Source organism: Notolepis coatsorum (genome assembly GCF_963971535.1).
Source record: "Notolepis coatsorum genome assembly, contig: SUPER_8_unloc_1, whole genome shotgun sequence".
Lineage (NCBI taxonomy): Eukaryota > Metazoa > Chordata > Actinopteri > Aulopiformes > Paralepididae > Notolepis > Notolepis coatsorum.
Genome location: NW_028174873.1, coordinates 241,553 through 263,877, shown reverse-complemented (window position 1 = coordinate 263,877; position 22,325 = coordinate 241,553). Strand labels below are relative to the sequence as shown.

General features: G+C 44.0%; 1 protein-coding gene across 1 annotated transcript in view; it reads left to right on the top strand.

The window, feature by feature from the left end:
* Positions 1 to 16,349: 16,349 nt before the first annotated feature.
* Positions 16,350 to 22,325, top strand: part of vps37d (VPS37D subunit of ESCRT-I) — a 43,995-nt gene continuing 38,019 nt past the window's right edge. Inside the window, exon 1 of the mRNA XM_084338363.1 lies at positions 16,350 to 16,517. Coding sequence (XP_084194489.1) covers positions 16,355 to 16,517 — 163 coding nt within the window. The 5' untranslated portion in view covers positions 16,350 to 16,354. The remainder of the gene's footprint in view (positions 16,518 to 22,325) is intronic.

Here is a 22,325-nt window from a genome sequence, read left to right as displayed (position 1 = left end):
TATGAATAATGTGCATCATCCCCTGCCAACCAGGTGCAGGCTGTTTGAAATTGAACGATAACTCCCAAAGCAGATCAACCATCTTGTTACATTCTGCGAGTCTTGGAAGTTCTTTAAATGTGGTGTCTCTGCAAAAGTGTTTGGCAAAGTGATAATCTATTATCACAACTTTTGACCTCTGCACAAGATTCAGTTCATTAATTCTGAACCTCGGACCTCAGTTTGGACGCCATCTTGAAAATGATGCCTTTCCGGAAGGTGTATTTTCCTAGATTTTTAGTATGTTCACAAGCATGTCTAGAGGTACCAGAATCAAGTGAAAAATCATAGTTATATATTTTTTTCTATTGAGATATATAGCCATTTTAAGCTTGGTCTGCCGCCATTTTGGACGCCATCTTGAAAATTAAGCCTTTCTGGAAGGTGTATTTTCCTAGATTTTTAGTATGTTAGTGAACATGCCCAGAGGTACCAGAACCAGTTGAGAAATCCTTTGCACCATATTCTCAATTTGAGATATAGCCATTTTAATATCTCCACCGCCATCTGGGACGCCATCTTGGAAATGGCGGCTTTCGGGTTGGTCGATTTTGGTCGACTTTTAGTATGTTATTTAGCACGCCCAATACTATCGGAATCCATCGAAAAACCTTTTGTATACATTTTTTTTGGGTTAAGTGCTTTTTTTTCATAGATTGACTCGCCTAAAGCTATTGTATATTGTTGTAACTCAGGTACCTTCTCTACTCTGCATTGTATATACCGTATATGTATATATTGAGAAAAAAAATCACACTTGCTTACGTACTTGACTCTATTTTATACTTATATTATACTATCTTTTTATTTGATCTAGCACACTCTCAGGAGCAAAACAGAAAGAAGCATTTCATACAAAGTATTCTGTATTTCTGTATGACAACTAATAAAGAAACTTGAAACTTGAACTTCCCTTTTCTTAACGTAAACAATAAAGAAAAATCACTTTGAAATAGAGTAACAGAGGTTTGAACACACTGAACTAAGCGTTTTGTGTACCCGCATGTCTGTTTAGTGGTGGCCAGATGCCTGTTCCAGCTGAGAGGTAGGATCTGGAAAATATAACTGTTCCATAGCCTGACGTCTTATGTAGTAGAGGTCCAAAGTTTATAAAAATCCCACGGAAAATGAGTATTCCACAAGTTCAAGTTCTCAAGTTCAAGTTCTTTAATAGTTGTCATACAGAAGTACAGAATACTTTCATACAAAATGCTTCTTACTGTTACGCTCCAGAGACTGTGCTAGACAAGATAGTATCAAATAACATAATAACATAATATAGCATGAATTTAGAAGAAGAAAATGAGGTCACAGTGTTCGGTATAGACATATGTACAATGTTCTGAGTTACCATATAATATACAATACACAATACTATGCAGTGTACTAATGTACAGTACTATCTAGTGCAAAGCAGAAATGGGATGAGGTACAATTTTAGGTACAATTTACAGTAAGGTGTACGAGTTGTAGTGCAATCCTTCATCCATAAATATAAAGTGTGGGGAGTGGGTGCTACAGTGTGTTTGTTTAAAGTGGGTGTGTGCTATAAGTGTGTGGAGTGGGTGCTACAGTGTGTTTGTTTAAAGTGAGTGTGTGCGTGTGGATGTGTGTGCTATGTGCGTTTGGTGGTTGTTGTTGTGTAGTGTTCATTCATTGTTCGTTTAGCAGCCTGATGGCCTGGGGATAGAAGCTTCTTCTGAGTCTTTCTGTGCTCGCCTTGAGACTCCTGTATCGCTTGCCTGACGGCAGCAGTTCAAAGAGGCAGTTGTTCGGGTGACTGGAGTCTTTAATGATTCTCTTAGCCTTGCCCTTGCAACGCTTGTAGTAAATGTTCTGGAGGGTGGGGAGCCCCCCTCCAATTGTGCGTTCGGCTGAACGTGTCACTCTTTGTAGTCTGCTTTGGTCTTGTGCAGTGCTATTCCCAAACCAGGAGGTGATGTTGCCGGTCAAGATGCTCTCTATTGTACATGAGTAGAAGTTCTTAAGGATCTTCTGGCTGACTTGGAACTTCCTTAGGCGCCTGAGGAAGTAGAGGCGTTGTCGTGCCTTCTTCACAACACTGTTAATGTGTGTGGTCCATGTCAAGTCCTCGGATATGTAGGCTCCGAGGTACTTAAAGCTGTTGACTCTCTCAACCGGTGCCCCGTCGATGCTGAGGGGGCTGTAGTCCTTGACCCCCGACCTCCTGAAGTCCACAATCATCTCCTTTGTTTTGCTGACGTTCAGGGAGAGGCTGTTTTCCTGGCACCATCCCGCCAGGACCTTGACCTCTTCCAGGTAGGCCCTCTCGTCGTTGGCAGAGATCAGGCCCACCACCACTGTGTCGTCAGCAAATTTGACGATTGTATTGCTACTCCGCTGAGCCACACAGTCGTGTGTGTACAGGGAGTAGAGGAGGGGACTCAGAACACAGCCCTGGGGGGCCCCTATGTTGAGGGTGATGGATGAGGAGGTGCAGTTGCCTGCTCTCACCACCTGGGGTCTGCCAGTCAGGAAGTCCAAGACCCACTGGCAGAGGTCATAGCCCAAGCCCAGGTCCCTGAGCTTGGCTATGAGTATGGAGGGGACTATGGTATTGAATGCCGAGCTGTAGTCGATGAATAGCATTCTCACATAGTTCCCCTGCCTCTTGTCCAGGTGTGATGCTGCTGTGTGCAGCACATGGGATATGGCGTCCTCCGTGGACCTGTTGGGGCGGTATGCAAATTGCAGGGGGTCCATGTTGATGGGGAGGGAGGAGCAGATGTAGCCCTTTACTAGCTTCTCGAAGCACTTCATGGCTATGGAGGTGAGAGCTACAGGGCGGTAGTCGTTGAGGCAAGCAGGCTTGGATTTTTTGGGTACAGGGATAATAGTGGACTTCTTCAGGCAGGTGGGGATGACAGCCTGTTCTAAGGACAGGTTAAATATGTCAGTGAATACTGGGGCCAGTTGGTCGGCACAGACTTTTAGGACGCGGCCGGGGATGCCGTCTGGACCTGCTGCCTTCCTGATATTCACTTTTTTAAAGGTCCGCCTCACCTCACAACAGTTTCTGTAACTCGTGTGGCGCAGAAATTCAGTGTGAAAATACAAAATGGCCACCAACTTTTCATTCAGACGTGCGAGTCAAAACACTCGTCAGAACGGCTTGTCAAACGTGACGTATTTTATTTTGGCCAAACTGCTTACTGCACGCATTAAAATTGCGATTGTAATCGATTCAAACATTTTCAAATCGATGCAGTTGAATCGTCACCTTAGGATCGATGCATTGCGATTCATTCATGATTTTAGGGACATTTTAAAAAGGGGATGAGAGGAGATCTGGGAAATAAATGGCGCATTACTAGTGCTCGGGGACAGATCTTCATGAGCAATATAGATTTAATAGTGAAACACTTGGATCAAAGTACATGTAGGTTAAAATGAGCTTGACTGAAGAGGAGTGTAACTCAGTTACGTCTATTCTGCATCGAACATTGTACATATGTCTATACTGAACATTGTGACCTCATTTTCTACTTATAATTTACATGCTATACTATGTTATTTGATACTTATCTTGTCTAGCACAGTCTCTGGAGCGTAACAGTAAGAAGCATTTTGTATAAAAGTATTCTGTACTTCTGTATGACAACTATTAAAGAAACTTGAAACTTGTGTTCTCATGGCGGCAACCAAAATGGCAGAGAGGTGTCAAGGCACCCAGCTTGTGGTCTGTCCAAGGTGGGGGGTGGGTGGTGGAGCGGAGCCATTGGCTCTCCTAGGTGTGAGCTATTCGTAGAACAAACAAAAGGGTTTCTTCCACACCAGAGTGCTGTTGACGAATTTGCTTTGTTCTTCGCTAACTTGTTCTCTCGGAGACGAAGGGAAACTGCTAAAGTCTTGCCTTGTGTTTTCTCACGTGTTCCTCTGACCAACACCTGTGTCACTTCTCGCCTGTGTTTTCGTGACAAAGCGTCGTTTGGAGACCAGATGGACTCGTCAGGGATTCCTCCTGGCTAAACCCCCGTTGCCGATTGAGCAGTCATGTAGTGTGAAACCACAATGACCACACAACGAGTCGTGTAGTGTGAACAGCACAGGGATTGTTGTGGTGTATTTTTAAAAAAATTATAAAAAAATTATTTTACCTTTTTTATTTAGCCAGATAAAACATTAAGAACCGGTTTCTTATTTACAATGTCGATCTGAACAGTATGAACCGCACAGGGATTGAGTTGTGTAGTGTGAACAGCACAGTGTGCATTCGATTTGTGAAGTCGTGTAGTTGTGTAGGCAGCTTGAGACGTACAGTAGCCCAACCTTGAGCATTGCAAATTCACATTTTACAGCAGAAACCGTCAAACACCAACTCAGTGCTGGGTTTGTACAGAGCCAGATGAATACGGTCACAACGAATCAGCACTAGGCCTGTGCCGTAAGGACATTTTGATGGTATGATAAGTTATAACCTTGGGCAAAAATACCACGGGTTTCATGGTATTTGGTAAAAAAAATAAGATTGCCCCCCTGTTGAACAAAACGTCTTTTTATTACAGTGCACAATCAGCTTGTTTTATTATAGTGTTATTTATGAATGTGTGAAGAATGTCTGTATTACACAGGGGGAACTGTCTGACCACTTTCAAACTAAGTACAGAATAAAAAATACTTCCAAATAAACTTTTATGAATATGTAGACTACATGTCAAAAGGGCAATACGTTTTGTTAATGTAATTTACTTGCACAGTATGTTATATAGCCTAGTACTATTCTTACTGGATTAAACGTACATTTATTAAACAATTCATCTTTTGTGGTGGATCAACATAATTCACCCATGGAACTATGTGTTTGCGATAAGGGTTCCGCATGGGACCATATTGTTTACTTTCCTGTCTGCAAACGAGCTCCTTGATGTTTAATAAATGTTTAGCGTTGTCTTTCGACACCCCGCCTCAGACTCTTATCCTTCTGCACTACACTTTCATGATTATGAATATGTAACGGAACGTAGGCAAATCTCGCTAACGTTAGTCGACCGAAATCAATTGGAAATATATCACCGGTACTACTAGCTAGCTGGTTAACTAGCTAACGTTAGCTAGCTCCCGTCAAAACGTTACGTTATTTATATTTGACATTAGCTATTTATGGGTGGAATATTCAGATTCTAGCTCACTAGATCAGTCACATTCAACTTTCTTTTTGTATAGCTTGCTAGATAATATGTAGCCCTGTCCACAACGCCAGATCACCACCCCATCGATTTCCCTCCCGCTAACTCAGCCAAACAAGTTAGTATGACGGCCGGCCCAAGCCGGAGGCAATGCTTGACGCCTGGATTCGAGACTGGAGTCTCTCGCATTTGGTGACGAGCGCAATCTCCGCTGCGCCACCCAGCCACCCCTTGCAGTCTGACATTTTATCTAGGTGTGGAAAATGACTTGTTCTCCCTGCCGTTTGGTCAAGGTTTGAAGTCGTCAGATTAACAAGCTGTTCAGAATGTTTTCCCTCTGTGATGTCACACGGAATTAGCTTTGATTAATCAATTCGCTGTGCTTTTTAGAGCCAGTAACTCTGCTTACCTAACTTCCCAGTTTATTTTATTGTTGGGTGTGAGGTAGCCAGGCAGGGAAGGACATACCTTATTTAAAATGTGGTATGTGCTGCACCCAGGGGAGGAAACTAACTTTTTGGCTTACCAGCCAACTGGCGAGTATCTGATTTTTTTTACCAGACAAACTGATTTTTTTTCCAGCCAAAAAAAATCGCTAATTGTGATAATTACTTCTTTGTATGTCTTTGTCTAAATTGATTTTCAATCATAGTAAAAATCACACTGTGTCTCTACTCTTTAAAATATTTATTAGCATAGAACATTAATAACAGTCTCTACTCTTCACAATATTAGCATACAACATGTATTAATCACACTGTCTCTACTCTTCAAAATATTAGGATATCACATATTAACATGAAAGAGGGAACTATTCTGGACTGGGTTGGGCTGAACTAGGCAGTGAAAGATGCTGGGCTGGACTGGACTAGGTTGGACTGGTCTAGGTTGGACTGAGTTGGGCAGTGAAAGAACCAAGCATTTCACTGTAATGTAATAGCTAAATAAAACAACTTGACTTGTTACATTTGCACTCTGGTTGTATGCCAAATGTATTCTGGTTGTACTGTACTTGTGCTGTAAGATGACAATACATTGGAACCGAATCGACAACGCTAGGGGTTCAGCAGGTGTATTCTGAATGCCAAGTATGACAACATCACCGCTGTGAAGGGCATATGGGCGATTGATTGATTGATTGATTGAGTGGTGATATGGGGGGAAACCCGGTAATAATAAAATGTCACTCGGCTGCATTTAAGCAAAGCCGCTCAGTATAGTCGTCCACTATGTTGAATGCGCGTTATGGTAGCTTGTTACATGCTAGGTAGCTAGCCGGCTAATGCTGGTTGACTTGTCATTCTCATCCGACTCGAAGGAGACGCGTCGCATGCTGTTGTTCGCCCCATGTCAGATCGCACTGATATATCCGAAAGCGACGACTCTACATGCAATTATTTTCATCCACTGATGTGTTTTTGTCTAAGTTTGTCTACGTTGTCAAGCCGGTGGCAGGAGTCTGTAGGTCCGCGAGCAGTGATCTGTCCACTTCCCCTAGATGGGCGGCATCTTCTAGAAAATGAGTGTTCATTGGAGGAGCTTAGAGCGCATCTGTACAACGATGATGTTCATTGGTTATGGTTGGATTGAGGCGCAAATGGGAGGAATCAAGGGGGGAGTCAGAGTTCGGCTTGTGCCAGTGAGCGAATCAGCAGATTGCAGAATGATTTTTTTGTTTTGTAATTACTAGTACTCGCCAGACTGGCGAGTGCTCTTCATGAATTACTCGCCAAACGTAAAAAATACTCGCATTTGGCGAGTAAAGTGGCCTAATTTCCTCCCCTGGCTGCACCCACCAAAAATAAATACAATTAGATTCAGACTAGTTTCTTTGCACAAAAAAAAGGAAAGAAACGTAACTTGTTGCAAGGATACATGATATGCCCTTTTAATTACGGTTCCCAATGGATTTTACAGAGCTAATGTTATGAGGAAGGTTATTCCACATGACCAGGGGCCCCGGTCCTCATATGTGGATAACTGCTGGATAAGATTGTTGACAGTTTGACATAAGCCTGAGATTTTCAGCTCCTTGTAGCAAGCTTACATTTATTTTTAGCCCAACCTGTTACTAACGCAACAACTCCTTCAGCTGAAACCTGTAAAAAGGCGGGTTTTATTATGTATTTACTGGATTAGGATAGATCCTTGCCTGGATACAGACTCTGAATCCGCTTTTTTCGGGAAGGCAACATATATTGAGATATCTTCACTGAAATCTTTATTGAAAATTCTTACCAATATTCTTTTGAAAAATAGGCCTATACAGATTTAGCAATAAATTATTTAATAGTTTTTGGAACTTATAACTTGGAACTTATTGGATCAGACCTACATTTATAAAAACCTACCTGTCGGAGCGATGCACTAATGAACTCAACATTTAAACGTTATTATGCTCCAGTACAAGTGGTGCAATTGGGCTGCTTACGTCAGATGGAACTATTATTTATGCATTTCGATTAACTGAGAGCACCACAAACTGTTAATACTTTTAAACGTGGACTCAAGACCTACCTTTTTACAAAGGCCTTTTATTAGTTTTTATGTCTTATTCATATGTTGTTCTGCTATGTGTTCTTCTTTTTTATATCCATTTGTATTCTATTCTTTTTAACTCTGTAGCACTGGGAGACTCGGAAATGTAGGGTGCGTTACAAATTAAATGTATTATTATTATTATTATTATTATTATTATTATTATTATTATTATTATTATTATTATTATTATTATTATTATTATTATTATTATTATTATTATTTATTATTATTATTATTATTATTATTATTATTATTATTATTATTATTATTATTATTATTATTATTATTATTATTATTATTATTATTATTTATTATTATTATTATTATTATTATTATTATTATTATTATTATTATTATTATTATTATTATTATTATTATTATCTGCAAATGTCTGCCAAGCTTGTTCTCTAAATTTAGATGCTTTGGTTCATGGATTACGTTTGTTCTTCATATTCCTCCATTGATACTTGCTCAACCGAGAGACAGTGGGTGGTCTTTCGTTTCCCCGCATCCCATCAGCCAATCATATGACTGTTCATCATGGTTTCATCTGCCTATCGTGTTCCCTTCATGCCATAACGGGAGCACGCAGTTATTCTCTAGATGATTGAATCCACGCTTGTCTAATCAATCATATTCTGCACTATAGGAACATTAGTCAGATGCAAATGAGCAAGATAATGTGATACGGCAGACGTCATGACTATCCAGGACTAGATAAGCGACTTACGAGGAATGGGCCCCAGGACTGTGACGGCAGAAAAGGCTTGATCACACAGAGATTTTAACCTAGACCTACGATAGAATTTAAGAAAATCTCATGCAAAACAGGAATGAATGTTTTTCATGAATATGTCAGTGTGGTTTGCACCAGACCTGACACATGGTTTGCACCGTGATAGGGATTTTTTTTTTTTTTTTTTTCAAATCTGGCTATCCAGAGCCTACACCAGAGCCTCAAGTCAAGTCAAGAGTTTTATTTGTCACGGCATACAAGCATACAGTGAAATGCGGGTGGTCATGCCCGCAGCGATTGTGCAATAATACAAGTAATAAGAATACGACATAACGGGTATAATGTACATAAAGTCTACAAAAAGCATGGTAAAAGACATGCTAAGGTCCTGCGATAACAGTGTTAGCTACGGATGAGGCACTGGGTCTTATGTACACTACTATACTATACAATCTACAGTTATACTATATATCCTTATGCTATCTTGCTATATCCATCTATTTACTATACAAGAACCCTGTTCTTTTTTTTCTTTTTTTCTTTTTTAAATTAAAGTGACCTTTCCATTGTGTAAAGTGACCGTTGAGTGTGAGCGTGTGCAGTGTGTGTGTGTGTGTGTGTGTGTGTGTGTGTGTGTGTTCATGCTAAAGTGACTGTTAGTGTGTGAGCGTATACAGTGTGTGTGTTGTGTGTGTGCTCATGTGTGCTTGAGTGGAGAGTTCAGTGTTCAAGGCTCTGATGGCCTGGGGGAAGAAGCTGAGCCGAAGTCTCTCTGTCCTAGTTGCTGGTGTTCGCAGGCGTTTGTCTGACCGCAGCAGCTTGAACAGGCTGTTGTTGGGGTGGTGAGGGTCTTTCATTATCCGGCAGGCTCTGGATTTGCACCTCTTGTTATATAAGACCTGCAGGGGTGGTAGTACAATACCCGTGGTACGCTCGGCAGAGCGCATCACTCTCTGTAGGGCCTTCTTGTCCTGTGCCGTGCTGTTGCCATACCAGGCAGTGATGTTTCCAGTCAAGATGCTCTCTACAGCTCCGGAGTAGAAGGACTGGAGTATCTTCTCCGATACTCTGAACTTCCTTAACTGTCTCAGGTGGTAGAGGCGCTGCTTCGCCTTTTTTACGACTGAGTCTGTGTGTGTTGTCCATGTCAGGTCCTCTGAGATGTGGACCCCCAGGTACTTGAAGCTGCTCACCCTGTCCACGGTGGCCCCGTTGTCTCCTCAGACAAAAAGGTTCCTCATCTAGGCTAGAAGTGGTTGGTTACAGGCAGGAAGTGATTAAATGTCACAAGGCAGGGGGGGCTCACAGGGAAATGCTGTCTTCAATCTGGGAAAAACGACCACTTTTGTCCAGAAGGGCTCCAAAATCAACACTAAATTAAAGTTCCTAGTAGCTGTTTTAAAGTGCCCTTTAGACCACTTATCAGTTTTAAAGTATTTAATAAGTAAATGTGCCATGGTGTGTAGGCTACATTTCACATCTCACAGACTCACGCTCCAAAGAATAATAATAATAATATTATATCCTCCTCTTTGGCAGACGCGTTGCCCCTTTGCTACAAGCATTTTAACTTGCATATGTGTTGTGTGTGGGAATATCTATAACATGTTTTGGTCATGGGGGGGGGGGGGGGGGGGAGGCGGACAACTGGTTGACAACACTATACTGATGCTGCCAGGCAAAACATGTCATCCATTCAACAAATAAATCCTTCAATCTCCTTGGAATCCTTAAAGTATTCATTTACAATCGGCTGGTTGGAAGTTGAGTCAAATTGCTCTGAGTTCATTGTTCCCGGGGCAGAAGTCAAATCGGCCATCTCGTGAGGGCCTGTGTAATGCCTTGGCCTAACTCTACCGGAGACCGGTTACCAGTTGGGGTTTTGTGGTTGTTTGCCGTTGTTCCAGCCCAGCTATGCAAATGTCTTCCATGAGGACATTGGGGTTAGAATTCCTTTTGGAGGCAGAGTGGCCAGTGGCTCATCATCATCACTGTCATGTGAAAGAGGCGTTTGTTGCTTCTTGGGAACATGTCCGTGTCAGAGACGGTGATAAATAACACAGAATCACTTCATCGTTTCATCACTTCATCGATTCACTGGTCGTTCTCTTCGCGTCCACACCGGGTGCCCCGTTTGATAAGAGTTGTGACGTTTCTCTGGTCATTTACACTAGAATACTTTTAATTTGGACTATTCTCTGGCCATTTATACTGGAATACTTTGAATAGAGTTCTGATGTTTCTCTGGTCACTCACTCACTGGAATACTTTCAATATAATTCTGACTATTCTCTGGCCATCATTTACACTGGAATACCTTTTAATAGAGCTCTGACTATTCTCTGGCCATCATTTACACTGGAATACCTTTTAATAGAGCTCTGACTATTCTCTGGCCATCATTTACACTGGAATACCTTTCATGCGTACTCCTCCATCATTAAGCAATCACTACTATACAGCTACTTATATATTATATATTTTACAGATGAATCCTCGGCCAGCAGAACTATTATCTATAGTAGTGAATCTTATATATTTTTTTTTAAATGAAAACTTGGCCCACGATGGAATGAGTTTGCAATAAAAAAAAGTTTAAACTAAGTACATTTAAAAATAGAAACCTTTTGACTTTTACTCAAGTGAGTTTTTTTAGCCAGATACTCTGAGACTTTTACTCGAGTTAGATTTTGAGACGGCACCCATACTTTCACTTAAAGTAGTATAATTAATTTCTGGGTACTTTTTTTTACACCCCTGCATGCTGTATGAAAAGCTCAGCCTGGAGTGGACTGACAGGGGAAGTAAGCCACGCCTGACTTCTCTCTCTGGCCAAGCCGTCAGCTGCTCTGCTTCCACTGCCTCGGCCAAAACCTCAAGCCCAGAACATGAGCTCAGCCTCGGGCTGCTGGAGCTGTCGGGAGAGCAGCGTCAGGTCGGCTTGTGAACTATAGGTTCTGTTTGTGACTAAGGCTGTTTCCCCGAAGCCTGTTTTTGGGGATTCGAACTTCGTCAGGGTTTTTCGTTCGAGCCTTTGTTTTTACAAAAAAAAATTAATAATTTTTAATTTAATTCTTTTTTATAAATATCCTCAAACTAAATCCTCAATTTGAATAAAGTGATTACTCTGATTAAATTAGTATATTCTTTATATATAAACTGTCCAGCCCCAGACCCAGCCCAGGGAGAAGCCCCAGCCCAACTAAATCAATTAAATCAACTTTCTTTAATGAATATAACTCATCAGTTTCTTTTAATACTATAATATTAGTGTAGCGTAATCGTTATCTGCAACTGTGAAGAAAAACCCCATTGGTTTAAACAGAATGAATAATTTTTTTTTTTAAATATACATTCTTTATTTAAAAAAAATAAATTCGAATGTTGATTTAGAATTCGAATGCCAACATAACGAACGAAGGTTCGAACGTTCGAACGTTTGGGCTCAGCCCTATTTGTGACTCAGACATATACGCACATTACATTTTACACACTGCTAAAAAAAACTTGTTCATTGCACATCACACAACAACATACCCTTTTTTCTTTTGGGCAACTGGACATAGTCATTTTGTTATTTAAATTTTATATAGTATAATATCTCATCCTGTTATCTGCACTGCACACACTTCTTATAACTATATAGTCATCTTTATTTTAGTCCATATTTGATCTTATTTTATTATTATTCTTATTCTATGCTAATTTGATTGTATTTATAATATTATTGGAAGCCGCTATGGTCGAGGAGTTGAATTTCACTCTTTCTTTGCTGTAAGTTACTGAAAATACCTGACTATAAACAAATCCGATATGCAGCGTGTTGATGTTGTAAAACACATCATAACTTGACTCCTAATGTCAAATTGAATTGGTCACGTCTTGTATAACGCGGCGGGTGAGGAAGCGTCATTATTTGGCTTCATCTTTCTCTGCCTTGTCGGAGTGAAGAACACCCCCCTTCCTCCCTGCGCTCATGATCATCTTTGTCTCGTACCGACCACAGTCATCTTCTATGTGCCGAGACGACCGCATGAGACTAAATACTCGTGACAAAAGGATGCTGTTTCTTTCTTGTGGGTTGAACAGTTGCTGCACTGCAGTGTCTTCTGCAACCTCCATGCAGACTTTTGAGTTCTGGAGAGTCTTTACTGAGGGATTAACGTGAACATTTCGATTATTTTGAAGACCCCTCTAAATGCTTTTAAGACGAGCGGTTAAGACTCACTGCTGCCCACATACGGTCTATCGCAGATGTAATAAGTAGGTCCACTTCACTTCAGCGATAATCTTTCTCCTACGGCCTGTCTCCACTCCACTCTGTTTAGTATCAGTGGTGGCAGAGGGTAATGTTAGATTATGTATGGTATAATACAGTGGTCACCAACCTTTTTAAGCCCAAGATCACTTTTTTTTTGTTGGTGAAGGCAAGATCTACCTATTGAAGCGTTGAGAGAAAAAGACAGCCAAGATTGTACTTTAAACTAAATGACTTTTATTTGTCTGTATTCTAATTACATGCAATGCTTTGGTCCAACATTAAAACGTCAAAGTAGAACTGTAATGTGGACTTTCTCATTTTATTAACATTGACAAACATTTACAATTAGCATTTTATAAAGTAGAACTGTAATGTGTACTTTCTCAGTCTGTGCTAAGTGCAGTCAGTGCTAAGTGCAGCATCACTTTTCACATCAAAACAAAAGTAGAACTGTAACGTGGACTCTCGGGTAAAGATAAAAAATAAATAAAAATAGATTTTAACAAATTTTTTCAGGGAAAAATCTACAGGGAAACTTTGTTTGTACGAGGAAGTCAGAGGTAAGCGACAGCTGTGATTGGAGGATCAAGAAAAGAGGGCAGGGTTTTGAGACAGGTCCAATGTTAGTAGGGACGACTGACCAAGCCAGAGGTACCGCTGACAGCTGGATTCGATACCAGTGTCTCTGCGGTGGTAGGCAGGCGCTTAGTCCGCTGCGCTACCCAGCCCCGCCCGTTTAAGTCATTTTTTATACTTTTTTCAATGCTGAATTAGTTCATGAAAAATGATAAGGATATCATTCCTGTTTGATTGCATGTGGGGGAAAACCCTTTTACAGATTTGGAATTTCCTTAGTCAAGGACCGCCCTTCTCACAACTGTACAGTGTCTGAATCACAGCAGTAGTGTTTCTTGAGATAGTCTCTACTGGAACCACATGTACCCCCGCTGGCCTAGGATCAAACCCCACCAGAAACCTCTCCTGTGTGTCTCTCTCTCAGCCTTCCTACTGTCTCACTAAAGAGCCTTCTCTCCTGTGTCTCCCCTACTCTGTCTCCCTCTCAGCCTTCCTACTGTCTCAATAAAGAACCTTCTCTCCTGTGTCTCCTCTACTCTGTCTCCCTCTCAGCCTTCCTACTGTCTCAATAAAGAACCTTCTCTCCTGTGTCTCCTCTACTCTGTCTCCCTCTCAGCCTTCCTACTGTCTCAATAAAGAACCTTCTCTCCTGTGTCTCCCCTACTCTGTCTCCCTCTCAGCCTTCCTACTGTCTCACTAAAGAACCTTCTCTCCTGTGTCTCCTCTACTCTGTCTCCCTCTCAGCCTTCCTACCATCTCAATAAAGAACCTTCTCTCCTGTGTCTCCTCTACTCTGTCTCCCTCTCAGCCTTCCTACTGTCTCACTAAAGAACCTTCTCTCCTGTGTCTCCTCTACTCTGTCTCCCTCTCAGCCTTCCTACTGTCTCAATAAAGAACCTTCTCTCCTGTGTCTCCTCTACTCTGTCTCCCTCTCAGCCTTCCTACTGTCTCACTAAAGAACCTTCTCTCCTGTGTCTCCTCTACTCTGTCTCCCTCTCAGCCTTCCTACTGTCTCAATAAAGAACCTTCTCTCCTGTGTCTCCCCTACTTTGTCTCCCTCTCATCCTTCCTACTGTCTCAATAAAGAACCTTCTCTCATGTGTCTCCTCTACTCTGTCTCCCTCTCAGCCTTCCTACTGTCTCAATAAAGAACCTTCTCTCCTGTGTCTCCTCTACTCTGTCTCCCTCTCAGCCTCCCTACTGTCTCACTAAAGAGCCTTCTCTCCTGTGTCTCCCCTACTCTGTCTCCCTCTCAGCCTTCCTACTGTCTCAATAAAGAACCTTCTCTCATGTGTCTCCTCTACTCTGTCTCCCTCCCAGCCTTCCTACTGTCTCCATAAAGAACCTTCTCTCATGTGTCTCCTCTACTCTGTCTCCCTCTCAGCCTTCCTACTGTCTCACTAAAGAGCCTTCTCTCCTGTGTCTCCTCTACTCTGTCTCCCTCTCAGCCTTCCTACTGTCTCAATAAAGAACCTTCTCTCCTGTGTCTCCCCTACTCTGTCTCCCTCTCAGCCTTCCTACTGTCTCAATAAAGAACCTTCTCTCCTGTGTCTCCTCTACTCTGTCTCCCTCTCAGCCTTCCTACTGTCTCAATAAAGAACCTTCTCTCCTGTGTCTCCTCTACTCTGTCTCCCTCTCAGCCTTCCTACTGTCTCAATAAAGAACCTTCTCTCCTGTGTCTCCTCTACTCTGTCTCCCTCTCAGCCTTCCTACTGTCTCAATAAAGAACCTTCTCTCCTGTGTCTCCTCTACTCTGTCTCCCTCTCAGCCTTCCTACTGTCTCAATAAAGAACCTTCTCTCCTGTGTCTCCTCTACTCTGTCTCCCTCTCAGCCTTCCTACTGTCTCAATAAAGAACCTTCTCTCCTGTGTCTCCCTCTAGTCTCAGCCTTCCTACTGTCTCAATAAAGAACCTTCTCTCCTGTGTCTCCCTCTAGTCTCAGCCTTCCTACTGTCTCAATAAAGAACCTTCTCTCCTGTGTCTCCTCTACTCTGTCTCCCTCTCAGCCTTCCTACTGTCTCAATAAAGAACCTTCTCTCCTGTGTCTCCTCTACTCTGTCTCCCTCTCAGCCTTCCTACTGCCTCAATAAAGAACCTTATCTCCTGTGTCTCCTCTACTCTGCCTCCCTCTCAGCCTTCCTACTGTCTCAATAAAGAACCTTCTCTCCTGTGTCTCCCCTACTATGTCTCCCTTTCAGCCTTCCTACTGTCTCTATAAAGAACCTTCTCTCCTGTGTCTCCTCTACTCTGTCTCCCTCTCAGCCTTCCTACTGTCTCACTAAAGAGCCTTCTCTCCCGTGTCTCCCCTACTCTGTCTCCCTCTCAGCCTTCCTACTGTCTCAATAAAGAACCTTCTCTCCTGTGTCTCCTCTACTCTGTCTCCCTCTCAGCCTTCCTACTGTCTCAATAAAGAACCTTCTCTCCTGTGTCTCTCCTACTCTGTCTCCCTCTCAGCCTTCCTACTGTCTCAATAAAGAACCTTCTCTCCTGTGTCTCCTCTACTCTGTCTCCCTCTCAGCCTTCCTACTGTCTCAATAAAGAACCTTCTCTCCTGTGTCTCCTCTACTCTGTCTCCCTCTCAGCCTTCCTACTGTCTCAATAAAGAACCTTCTCTCCTGTGTCTCCTCTACTCTGTCTCCCTCTCAGCCTTCCTACTGTCTCAATAAAGAACCTTCTCGCCTGTGTCTCCTCTACTCTGTCTCCCTCTCAGCCTTCCTACTGTCTCAATAAAGAACCTTCTCTCCTGTGTCTCCTCTACTCTGTCTCCCTCTCAGCCTTCCTACTGTCTCAATAAAGAACCTTCTCTCCTGTGTCTCCTCTACTCTGTCTCCCTCTCAGCCTTCCTACTGTCTCAATAAAGAACCTTCTCTCCTGCCTCTCTCTCTCTCTCTCTCTCTCTCTCTCTCTCTCTCTCTCTCTCTCTCTCTCTCTCTCTCTCTCTCTCTCTCTCTCTCTCTGCCCACTCTCCTTCAAAAAAGAACTACCGTGTCTTATCTGTGTGTTTTGACTGTCTTCCATCTCCTCCTGACTGTGTTCTGTCTCCAGTTTCAGGAAATGCAAGTGGACAGAGAGACGCTGTTGGCCTCCAACCGGAGAGTGGCCGAGGAGAGTCTGGCCCAGCGACCCCGTCTCAACAACGGCAAGCTGCAGCTGGCTGAGAAATACAGGGAACTGTCCAACCTGGCCACCGCTTGCTGGGACAAACAAAGACGCCTGGGTGAGTTGAGTTCTCCCCCCGTCGGTCAAGGGGGCTGGGATGTAGGGCGACTTCAAGAAGATCCACAGGGTGCCATACGCCTATTCGTACAGTCACTCAACAACTACCTGCAAAAACGCACCCTTGAGCAAGGCATTGAACTAAGGCAGTCTTAAATACTTCGAAGCTTCGAAGCTTCGTTCGATGCTCATGGGATTCTAATGGGAAATGGGAATATATATTTTTTTTTTTATTTTTTTTTTTTGCAAAATCAACTCTGCCTCTCTTTGTTAACTACAACAAGCAATGCTGTTTGTTATTTAAGACGAGGTCGGACTCGGCACCGACAGATCTGTGTTCATTGTGCTGCTTTTATAAAGCCTCAAATGATGGCTTACAATATTTCATGAAAGCAAAGTGTTTTGTTTGTCTACGATTTAAAAAGGTTTAAACTTTACAGCACTGACAGAGTTGAACAAAGTGCTGTACAAGTCCCACAACATAATTATTTTTTATTAAAATCTCTAAGCTTCGGGCGGCTAAGTGGCGCAGTGGGCAAGGCGCTCGCACTAACACAGGAGATGCTGGGTTCGAGCCCAGCTCTCGGCATTGCTACCAGCTTGGCTGGTCGTTCATACTACCACAATTGGCAGTATTAGGGGTGGGAAGCTGGTGGGTGGGGATGAATGAATGACCTTTATTTATATAGCACCCTTCACAGCACGAATGCACAGGGTGCTTTACACTACAGCTTAATATAAAAACACAATAAAAACAAAATCAGAAATAGATGACAACAGACAAACAGCAGTTAAAAACAGTGAAACCGGATAGAAAAAGTAGAATAAAAGAATTTGGATAAAATCATGAGTCACTAATTAAAACAACACTATAGAACAGAAAAAGGCGCCTATGTGTGATTAAAAGCCTGCCTGAACAAATGTGTTTTTAGTTGTTTTTTAAAAGAGTTCTCAGAGGGGGCAGTTCGCAGGTCCAGGGGGAGAGCGTTCCAGAGCCTTGGTGCCGTCACCTGGAAGGCTCGATCACCCCTTGTTTTTAGCCTGGTCCTGGGGATCACTAGGAGGTGCTGATCGGCAGATCTGAGTGAGCGGGTGTTTGTGTAGGGATGGATGAGTTCCGTGATGTAGATAGGGGCCTGACCGTGAAGTGCTCTGAAAGTGAAAGTGAGGACTTTGAAGTGAATTCTATAGTGTACCGGGATCGGACGTTGTGGACAGCGACTCCTACAGGTCGGTTGGTGCGCCTGTACAGCAGAATCAGGAAAGCAACGGGGGCAGCGTGTGCCTCCCACGCGTTACTCCTCGCCACTGAGAGATTGCGCTGTGCAGGTGAAAAGATGCGACAGGCTGCCTCCTCGTGTACCGGAGGGGACACGTGATGCAAGGCTTGGTCCTCACTGCAGCCGACCAGTGGGAGGCATGGTCTAGCAACGTTCGAGACAGGGGAGGGGAGAATTGAAGGAAGATTGGCGAGGCGAAAATTGGGATGGGAGAAAAAGTGGATTAAAAAAAATATATATATATATCTCGAAGCTTCGAATTAAAATCGAATCTCGGCCCCGAAGCTTCGAATGCCAAAAAAAGATATTCGAAGGTCAGCCCTACTTTGAACCCTCGACTGCAAACAGTGAGCGGGGCTGTTATTTGGGTGGCGCCCAGGTGAGAGAGCTACTATCCCAGGCCGATGAATAGAGTCTTTATTCTTCGACATCATCTTGGGCAAAACTCTGCTCACAAGGCCGAGCCGTGCAGTTCTCAGGGGGGACTCTCCCGTGACGGCCTGGATGACTCACGGGACACTGAGGATGAGAAAGGGGCTCACGGGGACAGGCTGGCAGGCGGCCACAAGGCACCCAATTATATCCTCTTTGCACTGGCTACCAATTAATTCCCGGGTCCAGTTCTGAGTACTGGTGCTAACGTTTAAAGCCCCTGTCTGGTCCGATCTCCTTCACCCGTACCAGTCTGGCAGTCTGTCTCTCCGGTCGTCTCAACAACTATTATCCTCCAACCCGTCTATAAACACCAGAGGTGACTCAAACCATTGCATCACTTTTATGGAACAGCCCTCTCCCCTCAGCGCTGCGATCTGCAGAATCCTGTCATTATTTTAAAAGCAGCTAGATTTGTATTTCTTTTATTCGGGCAGGCTTTTAATCAATGACGTCATTGATCGTTAATGTATCTTTTATCATGTGTGTGTGGCCATGTCTTTCTGTCCTGTTTCAGCTAGTTTTAGCTTGTTTTAATCTGCTCTTACTTGATGCTGTTAAGTTAACTAACTGTGTTGTCTTGCTTTTAATTCTGTGAAGGCCCTTGGGATTTTGTGTCTGCGAAAGGTGTTATACAAATACACTTCACTTACTTACACAGGGTCATCCAGGCGGTCCCTGGAGGCGTCCGAAAGCAAAGTGAGCGCGTATCTCAACATCATTAGTGTTTACAAGCGGTCAGAGGATCTATAGGACGTGGTGCTATAAACAGTTCCTCTCATATTTCAGGAAAATCAACGTGTGAAAAAGCTGACTTGATGCGACTCATTGTAGCTGCCAGCCGGACCAAAACAAACTTAAGTGGGGGAAGAACCGAGGCGGCGCGGGGCCGGCGCCCTGACCACCGGGGGGCGGTGGAGATGTAATGGTAGAGGACGGTCTCTGGTGTCCCTCATTGTCTCACCTCACAGCTGGACACTGGATCCTTTCAGAGGGGGAGAGGGAGGGAGGGAGGGAGAGGGAGGAACTCCTCTCTAGGTGACTGTAATAGGGCCTCTAGGTTCAGAGGGGGAGAGGGAGGGAGGGAGGGAGAGGGAGGAACTCCTCTCTAGGTGACTGTAATAGGGCCTCTAGGTTCAGAGGGGGAGAGGGAGAGAGGGAGGGAGAGGGAGGAACTCCTCTCTAGGTGACTGAGGGGAGAGGGAGAGAGGGAGGGAGAGGGAGGAACTCCTCTCTAGGTGACTGTCCTCTAGGTTCCCCTCTTTTCTAGCGCTGATTCATTTTTTTTTTTTTTATCCACTTTTTCTCCCATTTTTCTATATTTTCTCCCATCCCAATTTCGTATCATCCAATTCAACCCTCCCCTGTCACGAACGCTGTTTCTTGCCTCCCACAAGCCGGCTGCAATGTGGACTAAGTCATACATAGCACAAGTCCCCTCCGGTACTTGAGGTAACAGCAGTCGCATCTTTTCACCTGCGCAGCTCGATCTCTCAGTGGCGAGGAGTAACGCGTGGGAGGCTCACGCTGCCCCCGACACTTCCTGATTCTACTGCGCAGGCGCACCAACCGACCTGTAGGAGTCGCTTGTTCACAACGCCCGATCCCCACCCTTCAGTTTCCCTCCCCGTAATACGGCCAATGTGTATTACTGCGGACGACCAGCTAAACTGAAAACAATGTGGAGAGCTGGATTCGAACACGCGAACCCAGCGTCTCCACACTGGTGGCGAGTGCCTTGCCCACTACACCACCTAGCCGCCCTGCGCTGATTCATTTATAAGGTCTCACAGCTGTGGCACAGTTCCTACGGCGAGCGGTAAAGTGTAACAGTGTGGAAAAGCCTCAAGTGGCACAGGTTGTAAAGACGCTGTAAAGTACTACTACTACTACTACAAGAATTATGCAAACACTGCTTGGGTAGTGAATTAACAACTGTTAGTACTCTGGTAAAAGTAGATTATACCCTGCAGTGTTTCCCACAGGATTTTGTGAGACTGTGGTGGGTGAACATCTGACCCCCTAGGGGGATCTGGGGGCATGTCCACCCCCCCCCCTCCCTAGGGGGATCTGGGGGCATGTCCACCCCCCCCCCCTCCCTAGGGGGATCTGGGGGCATGTCCACCCCCCCCCCCCCGTAAAAAAAGTTTAAAGTTAAATGCATCAACCTGGTGCACTTTGAGAGCAAAATAAAGAAGCTAGATCTAATATGAACTTTGTGCTCAAAACACAAAATCGACCAGAGTCTTCTAGAGCATAACATTTGAGCCGTCAAAGAAATGAAGCAAAAGTGGTTACCTGTGTTGAATTGGTTTATTTTTTAGAAAAGAAAAAAATATACCGGATTACTATTACGACCACTACCACTGCCAATACTACTGATACATCCCTATTGGCAAACTGTAAAAAAAATTTTTTATTAATTGTGCCGCCACAGTCTAGGTAATTCATGGGAAACACTGCCCTGATAGAATAGTATTCTGGTAAAAGTAGATATACCCTGGGGGCGGGGTCAGGGGTCGTAGTGGGGGGTGTGGTCTCTTCTGCTGTGGATGTGATGGGTGGGTCTGGTCCCCTGGGACCTGTATGGTCTGCCCTGAATGACGAAGGAATGATTTTAGGAAAAGCAGTATAGAATCTTATTTAATCTCACAGCTCGCTGCATACAGTGTCATCGGACACGTCAGGCCCATGGGACGTACTGTACACAGCTAGCTCTCCTGTGATTGGGTCTGAAAGCGGAACATTGATAAATAAACATGGCTTGCTGGAGAAAATGGTCGTCAATAAAGTCAATTTGACTTATTGATGTGATGGTGTCTTGTCTCTCCTGCTGCGATGAATTACTGACACTGTGATCACATTAAAGTACAGGGAAAAGCTGCGCCTAGCTAGCTGCTGTTGGACCCTTGGTACAGAGAGAGGCACAAATAGTGTTTTTCCCCCATTTTAATGTGATCACCAACACATTGCACTGCTAAGTAAATCCAATTTACTTTATTGACGGCCATTTTCACCAGCAAGCTTATTTTGTTTATTATTTCTCAATGTGCAGCGTCCAGACCGCCTGTAACTGTTCCGCAACAGTAAGTGACTTCCGGGTAGGCCTGATTGGCCCCGACAGGCACGTGACGCGGCAAACTCAGGACGCGCAACGAGGCTGCTGAGAGCTGTCGCGCGGAAATAGGCTGTCTATTGCCATTCTCTAACACAAACTCTAACCTTAACCAGCTCCTTAACAGCGCCTAAACTTAACCGTTCTAACCTTAACCAACTCCGAAACAATGCCTAACCTTAACCTTAACCATGCCTAACCTTAACCATAGAAAGAATATTGCCATTCTCTAAGACAAACTCTAACCTTAACCAGCTCCTTAACAGCGCCTAAACTTAACCGTTCTAACCTTAACCAACTCCGAAACAATGCCTAACCTTAACCTTAACCTTAACCATGCCTAACCTTAACCGGCGAAAGAATACACGTTAAAAAAAAATCATGTTAAAAAAAAAAAAATTGATGGGATTTGAACTCGCCAGCAAACGGACCGCAGGACCGCAGGACCGCTGCTCTGCCAGGTGAGCTGAAGCGCCGAATGAAAATCATGGCGGATTTGGGCGGTTACATAATTCCGCAAGCTCTGCCGCTCCGCTCTGCGGAGCGTGCCGCGCGGCAGAGAAAGTTGCGCGTCACGTGCCTGTCGGGGCCAATCAGGCCTACCCCGGAAGTAACTTACTGTTGCGGATAAGCTATAAGCGTCCAGACCCTGTGGAGACTATAGTCCTCTGGCTCTGCCGTGTCAGGTTACATACAGACCCTGTGGAGACTATAGTCCTCTGGCTCTGCCGTGTCAGGTTACATACAGACCCTGTGGAGACTATAGTCCTCTGGCTCTGCCGTGTCAGGTTACATACAGACCCTGTGGAGACTATAGTCCTCTGGCTCTGCCGTGTCAGGTTACATACAGACCCTGTGGAGACTATAGTCCTCTGGCTCTGCCGTGTCAGGTTACATACAGACCCTGTGGAGACTATAGTCCTCTGGCTCTGCCGTGTCAGGTTACATACAACCTGATGTGGTCATGTCAAGGTGAGTGTAG